The 9042-nt window shown below is 41.8% G+C and overlaps 1 protein-coding gene across 1 annotated transcript; it reads left to right on the forward strand.

Annotated features, from left to right (window-relative positions):
- Window positions 1–667: 667 nt before the first annotated feature.
- TMEM252 (transmembrane protein 252) lies at window positions 668–2484 on the forward strand. Its single transcript, XM_009483874.2, has 2 exons — window positions 668–1017; window positions 2127–2484. Exons 1-2 carry the CDS (start codon window positions 668–670, stop codon window positions 2482–2484), a joined length of 708 nt encoding a protein of 235 aa, XP_009482149.2.
- The last annotated feature ends 6558 nt before the right edge of the window (window positions 2485–9042 follow it).

Here is a 9042-nt window from a genome sequence, read left to right on the forward strand (position 1 = left end):
ACCCTTTTGAAAATCAGTCAATAAAAATTGCTGGAAGAGAGAAGAGACTAACTAAAAGAATCAAAGTACAATTGAAGCTGCAGACAAAGAAGGAGGTTTCTTGTATGCCTATGTCCTTTTTCAACATTACACAATTTTGATTTCTTTCATTTTATATACTAAATTCACTGATTATATCACATTGCAAGCTAGAAATATATCCATTTTCAAAGGACTAGTAAAAATATCAAGGCAGTTGATAACGTGTTAAAGACAGAAGGAGACCAAAATCCAATAAAGGATGAAAATGTGTGATTAAGAAAGAAGTATATTTTTCCTTCAAACTTTTAACAGGGAGTTATGAACAGTGTTTTTGTTGTTTGCTGCTTTTTTTTTAAGACAAACAAATACAGGTCTCATACATAAACCAACAAAGTGTGTAAACCATTGCAAATTGTGACAAGCAATTAATGCAGCAGTTCAGTACAAACTGCAGAGATTACAGTGGCAAAGCAATGGTGCAGGAAGTTTCTGTTTCCTTCCTTAAAGCTAGTTGAAGATTACAAATTAATCTCAAAAGAGATTATGAGTATCTCAAAGAGTTAATGAGTATCTTAAAACTGACTGTTTCTCTTAATTGTTCAAAGGCCAGTTGGTCCTGAAGTGTATAAAATACCAGTGCATGAAGATGAGAAGCACAGCTGAGACAGTCAGAAAACAAACAGCAGACAGGAACCAAGTGCTGTGCCTGCTAGGAAAAATGCCAAAAGCTCTTTTTACCTTCTTTCGTCTTTTTGTGCTCTTACTCAGTTTCTCCATTATTTGTCTGGGAGTCCTTTGCGTTTCCACAAGTTTCTCCACATGCAGATGTGGAAATAATGAGCTGGCGTTTTATTGCCTGCTAGCGTTGGGGTTCATTGTCCTTGTGACTGGCCTTTTCTGGAGCACTTTCCATGAAGTCCGCAAATACAGAGGCCTCAGCAGCATCTTCATTCAAAATCCCAGCCGCAGAGAGCTGTGTATCAGCACCATAGACAGGTATGTGTTGCACTACTGCTGATGATGAATTGGGAGGGAAGGGTGCTGTTTTGTAAACATACAATGAGAAGAAAGAAACAATACAAGGTGTTTTCAAAATAATAAAAAAAATGTAGCCTTTTTATTATATTTCTATGGAGAGAACAGTAGTCTGAAATTTTATTTGCTAGAGCAGGCAGCAATGTGCAAACAGTAAGTTGTGCTAACAGTACATAAGGTAAGGTATACTACAGGAAAGATAGGAGGTTGCACAGAGTGGTCCAAAGCCATGCATGGAGGGAACAGGTGCAGCTACGCCGACTTCATGGAGCTCTTGCAGGAGCATCATTAGCTCCATCTCAACAGACAATACCAGGTGGGCTGCTGTGAGATACATGCTGCTGTGGGATATGTACTTACATTACTTATTACCAATGAGGTATGCAGGGAGCTTCAGCTCTCTGTATGGTCCCTGCTAAAGTTTTCTTGTGTGATCGTCCTCGCTATTCCTGAGCCAAGTCTCATGCTTTGAGAGAGAGTTTCTTAAACTGATTGGCGCTAGGCCTGACAAAAGTCTTTAACAGGGTCACTGGATACAAATTACTTTCCCCAGACTGTTGTGGAAACAGCACCAGAAACACCAACAATGGGTGCTCTAAAAGCACTATAAAAACAACATTCAGCAAATTTTGGTTACATAAGCAGAAACATGCAAAATGTATTTTAAAACTGTGGAAAACAATTATTAGTTTAATAATAAATAACTCACTAATTTAACCTACTTTGGACAGTTATGCCATTCGTCTTCCAAATTAAACTTTTGTCAAGCACTTGCTGAAATACTCATAAGCATGAGTGTTTGTATGGCATGGGTGGGAACTCTCACAGGGAAGGCTCAGTCTTTTGAGAATGCTGTATTTTAATAAAACATTTTACAGAAAGACACAGGTAATGATCCAAGCTATATCAGCTGTTTTATGTTAATATATTCCATTCATCTAAACCTACTTAGGTTTCCATTTACAGTTTAAGCCTCATCTAAACTTTGGAAACCTAACAGACAAAGCAAGCTCTCTGAGATAAATCACATTTCTCCATGATGTGTTTCTTTTTGGTTTGCTTTTTTTCAGGCCTGACTTCTATCCCCCCTCCTATGAAGACAGCACAGATCCTGAAAAACAGACTTTCCCACTGCCAGTTGCCTCCACATTAAAACAGCAAGAAGTCATCAATATCCCTCCGCCTCTGTATACCAAAAGCAGCACAGAGTTCATCAGTGAAACTAATGAGCAGGAACAGCCACCACCATATGAATTACCTATGCAGCAGCTACGGCAGGAGCAAACAGCTGACCAAGACTCAAACGCCAGGAGGGAGTCAAATTCTCATCCATCCATACAAGAAAACAGTTACCAACAGGATACAGACTGCCAGGGGACCTCAGAAAGAGCAATGCCTGTCAGAATATCTGAGACAGGCAGTGGGTAAAATCTTGCATCTGTGGAGTGGGGAAAACTGGAAGAAGACATGTGTCAGTGATCCCTAATAGTACACCACTTAGGGTGAAACTGCACAGGAAAAGCATTGACCATTTGTATGTCTGAGTGGAGTTGGAGGGGATATATATATAAAGGTGCTCAGTATTTCAAAGCAGAATGCATCTCCATAGAGATAGGTTGTATCTTATAAAAGTCAATATCACTGGCAATAGGAGTTTCTTATGCTGCAAGATAAAGAGGCATCATGCTGTTATCAATCTTAAATGTCTTGTGCCTCATAAGGAGTTTTGGCTGAAATTCCTCATTTGTGGTTTTGTAACATTAGCTGATTTGGGAAACTCAGCTTTTGTTTGGAATTCGTAAATTATTTGTTGTATCTGATTATTTTTGTATCATATGCCTTTCAAGTTACTTGTTTTATTTTGGGGTACTAATAGCTGGTATTTTACTATTGAATTTGTGAATAAATTTTGTATTTAAAACAAATGCCAAGTATTTGTTTATATGATACAAGATGTCCATGATTCAGGATAAGTACACAGTACAATACACACAATACACTCCCCAGCTGCTAAACAGACAACCCTGGTTATGCACACAGCTCCTCAAAGGGAACTAGCAATTGCAGGAGGAAAAACCTTCTCTGACTTACTCCTCTGAGCTGTCTCTAAAAGCAGTTACTTCCACTGCAGCTTACTCAAGACTGTGGGAACTAAAAAAGGGGTCCTGTATCCTGTTTCTGACAAGTGGCCTTGTGGTAGGGAACAAGTACCAGAAAGAAGACAGGCTTGGACTCATCCTTCCTCTGTTAGATGTTTCCTTCCTCCCACAAAATCAATGAGGCAAATTTGCATCCAGGACACTATCATCTATAATTCCAGATGACAAGAAAAATTTCATGGAGGTTGACTCAGATTTAGACCTGCATGGCTGACTATAGTTGGAGTTTTGCTTTTTGTTGCAGAACCAGTGAGACAGAAAAGTTGTCACACTTTCCATACGCCCACATACCCTAAGAGAACAACTTCGGCATTATGGCTGCATATACACTAGAAATGCAAGCCATGGTGGTGATGGTAACAATGGCTAAGGCCAGGGAAGGGAAAATCACGTCAGTTCTTTCTTCCAAAGAATTTCATCTTTTATGGGAAGGACCTGTAAACCTTCAGTTGATGTAAGGAAGAAGAAAAGCAGGATAAAATTGGGGTGAAAAAATTACAGAAAAAGGAAAATCAATTCAAGACAAGTTGAGGAAAAGAAATATATTAAAACAATCACTGGCTAAAAAAAGGTTCCCTGAGAAAGATAGAAGCTGATAGAGGATGCCATCAGCATATAAAGATTTTTCAAAGTGACTGAGAAGTGGAACAGCACAGAGGAGAACAGTAAAAGCCAGAGGAACACTACATTATTTCCAAAACAACTGAAGCAAGGATCTCCTGTGTCAAGTGTCCTTGTTACAGTCTTATCTCCTAGCACTACCATATCCACACCCTGAAATCCCTTGCTTCTTTACTCCATGGCCCCAGATCCCGAAGGCTGCAGGCACTGCACAAGTATTGGTGCAGGGATCAATTACAGCAGATGAGACTGGTTAGCCAGGAGATCTTCCATGGCAAAATGCTTGTCCTGTGCAAGTTCAACCTTATTTTTTTTGCTGTGGGAATCTAACTTTTCCACCAGCTAATTTTCAAAGCAAGTCCACATGAATGGGAAATAATTGAGACTACAGGTAGCTCTGAGAGCAAGCACTGCCAGAACTTTACAGTGATCCCATGCTTTTGTTTAATGACTCACTGACTTTCAGTATGGAGGAAGCATTTTGCATATATGGAAATTGTTTTTTTCTTGCTGGATCATATGTCTGATTAGGAAGCTGAAAGACACTTTCTGCTCTAATATACCCCACTGCATAGACCTAAATTCAGAGGTATAGGATGCAAGGTATGGGATGATTTCTTTCATGTAAAAACACGTAAGTCATTGTCCTGGTTTCAGCTGGGATAGAGTTAATTTTCTTCGTAGTAGCTGGCATAGTGCTGTGTTTGGGATTTAGAATAAGAATGTTGATAACACACTGATGTTTTAGTTGTTGCTAAGTACTGCTTATGCTAGTCAAGGGCTTTTCAGCTTCCCATGCTCTGCCAGGTGCACAAGAAACTGGGAGGGGGCACAGCCAAGATAGCTGATCCAAACTGACCAAAGAGGTATACCATACTGTATGACATCATGCTCAGTATATAAACTGGGGGGAGTTGTCTGGGGGGCAGCAATTGCTGCTTGGGGACTGGCTCAACATCAGTCAGTGGGTGGTGAGCAGTTGCATCACTTGTTTTTCCTGTGGTTTTTTCCTCTTCTTGTTGTTTTCCTTTTCACCATTTTTTAATTATTATTATTATAATTGTTGTTTTTTTGTTTTATTTTTATTTTATTTCAATTATTAAACTGTTCTTATCTCAATCCACGAGTTTTCTTACTTCTACCCTTCTGATTCTCTCCCCCATCCCACCAGTGGGGGGAGGGTAAGCGAGCAGCTGCATGGTACTTAGTTGCCCGCTGGGGTTAAACCATGACAGTCATATAAACCCTCTGCATAAATATGGCCTCCTTCTCTAGTCCCTTTAGTACAGGGAGGGTACAGCACCTAGCGATTTCTTATGTGCTTTCTCGCATTTACTTAAGGTGAATAGAAAGTTGCTCTTTGATCAGTTTGCTATAGGAAATGAGATTCAGATTCTTTCCACATATTTTATGGACAATCAGGTAGAGCTAAACCTCTCTTCCTTTCCCCCAATGCCAGGGTAGTCCTGCAGTGCCCATTTTTATCTCCAGCCTTCTGCAGATGTTTTCAGGTCTCAGTGGATCAAGAAATGTGAAACTGAAGATAACTGCGTCTTCAACCTGCAGTACGGAAGAAAGTATTTGAGACATGAAGGTTATTGAGATAAGGAGAAACTTAAGGTTAGTACCTAATATTTTATTTCAAACAATCTGTTTTTCAGTTTGTCTTTTCAGCTAATGAACTATTTGGCTGTGAACTTAATGGACAATGGTGTGGGCAATTAGCTGAAAAATGTCAACAATCTTAAAGCAGCAAAAGCTTTTAAACTGTTTGCTTTTCATCAAACTTACTAGCATGAAGTCATCTTTGCCAAGAATAGCAGCTGGAAGTTTTAGATTAAAAGGAATTTTCTTTGGACTAAAGGATATGAACTGGTAAAACTAAGCCTTCAGAACAGAACAGGTTCTTTCAGTGTATTGGCAACAACTTCCTGACACAGGTGACTCAGGGGCCAACAAGAATGTGCATGACTGTCCTGATACTTAAAACAGCAGAAAAAATGGGTTGGCATGTGAAGGCCTTTGCTGCAGTGACTGTGAGATGGTGGAGTTCAGGGTCTTGAGAGGAGGGAGAAGGGCAAAAAGTGGGACCAAAGTTTGCAGAGCAGTCTTTAACCTCTTCAGGGATCTACTTAGATGAACCCCATGGGTTATGGCCCTGGAGAAAAGGCGAGTCCAGGACAGCTGTTTAATTTTCAAGGATCGCCTCCTTCGAGCTCATGAATGGTTCATCCTGGCATACAGAAATCAAACAAAGGCAGCAGAAGGCCTTCACGGATGACCAGGGAGCTCCTGACTAAACTCAGATATGAACAGGATGTGTATGGTAAGTGGCAGCAGGGACAGGTGACCCAGGATGAATATATACTGTCCAATCATGCAGGGATGAGATCTGAAAAGCCAAAGCCCACCTGGAATTGAATCTGGTGAAGAAGATGAAGGGCAACAAGAAAAGTTTTTACAGGCATTTGTTCAAAAAACGGGTGGATGTGGCACTTTGGGACATGGTTTAGTGGGCATGGTGGTGTTGGGTTGATGGTTGGACTGATGATCTTAGAGATCTTTTCTAACCTTATCTTAATGAGTCCTAGTTTTACTTCCATTAAAAAATAATCCAGTCACCAAGCCAGGAAACATTAAATTATTACTCTATCCTTAACTGGTTTAGTAGTGGACTTGGTAGTGTTAGGTTAATGGTTGGATTGGATGATCTTAAAGGTCTTTTCCAACCTAAATGATTCTATGATTCTAGGCACATTAGGTGAAAGAGGACATAGAAAAGGCTGAGGTGCTCAATGCTTTCTTTGCCTCCATCTTTACTGGTAAAATCAGCCTTCAGGAATCCCCTGCCCTTGAGACCAGAGGAAAAGTCTGGAGCAAGGAAGACTTACCCTGGGTGGAGCAGGATCAGGTTAGGGAGCACTTAAACAAACCGGACATATGCAAGTCCATGGGATGACTTGGAATGCATGCACGGTGCAGAAGAAGCTGGGCCATGCCATTGCAAGGCCACCCTCCATTATCTTTGAAAGACTGTGGTGACCGGGAGAGTTCCTGAGGACTGGAAAAGAGCAAATGTCACTCCTGTCTTTAAGAGAAGAAGGAGGATCTGGGGAGTTACAGGCTGGTCAGCCTCACCCAGTTCCCTGGAGAGGTGATAGAGCAACTAACCCTAGAAACCCTTGCCAAACCCATGAAAGATGAGAAGGCTGCTGGGAGTAGTCAGCATGGATTTATGAAAGGCAAGTGATACTTTACCAACTTGATGGCCTTCTACAATGAGATGACTGGCTTGGAGGATGAGGGGAGACCAGTGGATATTGTTTGCCTCAATTTTAGTGTTTCAACACCATCTCCCGTAACATCTTCATAGACAAGCTGACAAAATATGGTCTAGATAAGTGGACAGTGAAGTGGATTGAAAAGTGGCTGAACAGCTGGGCCCAGAGGGTTGTGATCGCTGCCACAAAGTCCATCTGGAGGCCAGTCACCAGCAGTGTGCCTCAGGGGTCAATATTGGAGCCAATACTGTTTAACATCATCTTTAACGATCTGGATGATGGGACAGAGTGCACCGTCAGCAGTTTTGCAGATGATACAACACTAGAAGGAGCAGCTGACACACCAGAGGTATTTTCTGCCATTCAGAGGGACCTGGATGGGCTGGAGAAATGGGCCGACAGGAACCTCATGAAGTTCAGCAAAGGAAAATGCAAAGTCCTGCCCTTGGGGAGGAATAAACCCAGGCACCAATACTTGCTGGGACCAGTGGGCTGTAAAGCAGCTCCACAGAGAAGGACCTAGGGGTTACACGCTGGACAACAAGTTGACCACCCACCAGCAACTCACCTTCACAGCAAAGACAGCCAATGATGTACATCCTGGGCTGCGTTAGGAAAAGCATGACCAGCAAGGTGGAGGGAGGTGATCCTGTCCCTCTGCTCAGCACTAAGATGTATCTGGAGTACTGGGTCCAGGTCTCAGCTCCCCAGTGCGAAAGAGACATGGACATACTGCAGTACTTCCAGCAAAGGGTCACAAAGATCACAGGACTGGAGCATTTGTTGTATGACGAGAGGCTGAGAGAAATGGGAGTGTTTAGCCTGGAGAAGAGAAGGCTCAGGAGGGATCTTACTGATTTCTATAAATACCTGATGGGAGAGTAAAAAGAGGATGGAGCCAGGCTCTTCTCAGCGGTGTCCAGTGACAGGAAAAGAGGCAATGGGCACAAACTGAAACAGATGAAATTCCATCTGAACAGTTAAGAAAGTTGGGTTTTTTTTTTAATATGGGAGTGGTCAAACACTGGAACAGTTTGCCCAAGAGTTTGTGGAGTCTCCACCCTTGGAGATAATCAAAACCTAATTGGACATGGTCCTGGGCAACCTCCTCTGCCTGACCCTGCTCCGAGCTGGGGGATGGACTGGGTGACTCTAGTCCTGATAGACTAGATGGTCCCTTCCAACCTCAAGGATTCTGTGATCCCATGGTTCCAGTGAGTACTGCTGCCTTCTAAATCATCTCGGAACACAATGTGCTCCTCATCCTCCCACTAACTCTCTCACAGAAGGGCACTTTTCCCAAGGTAAAATGTAATAACCATTTAGCTTTGCTGGCAGGTGAATTTGCTGGAATTTTATGACTTAGCTCAAATCACATGATGCTAACGAGCAGATGCTAGAAGCCTATGTGGTAAAAAGCCACAACCATCCTCCCCAATGAGACTACACCAAAAAATTTGTTGCTCCTAGTCACATTGGCACCACACTCTTCTACCATTTTCAGTAATTCAGTCTCAGCTATTGTGTTTCTGTAAACTGTTAGTTAGAGTCACCAATTCATACTGCTCCAAATTCGCCCTTATTTCCCCTAGTGTAGACTATTATTTATCTTAGATTGTGAGAGCAGTTACAATGCACTGTCATTAAACAGATGAGATTATACAGGGTTTTTTTAATAAATACTATTAAATCATTCTTAGACTGTTCCCTTCCCACCTTTACTTCCTTTTTCTCTTTTCCTCTCTCTCAAATCTGTTGTTGTGCTATTAATATTCTTTTATCACATCTCTCTTTTTCCTGTTGAATGCAGCAATTTGTCCTCTCCACCACCTGCCACCTCTTTCTCTGCTCCTGGGACCCAACCAAGCCCTGTCTTGGTCAGCCCTCTGCTAATATACCTTGAAATTGTTCTCTGTCTTACTGGT

Source organism: Pelecanus crispus, chromosome Z (assembly GCF_030463565.1).
Source record: "Pelecanus crispus isolate bPelCri1 chromosome Z, bPelCri1.pri, whole genome shotgun sequence".
Classification (NCBI taxonomy): domain Eukaryota; kingdom Metazoa; phylum Chordata; class Aves; order Pelecaniformes; family Pelecanidae; genus Pelecanus; species Pelecanus crispus.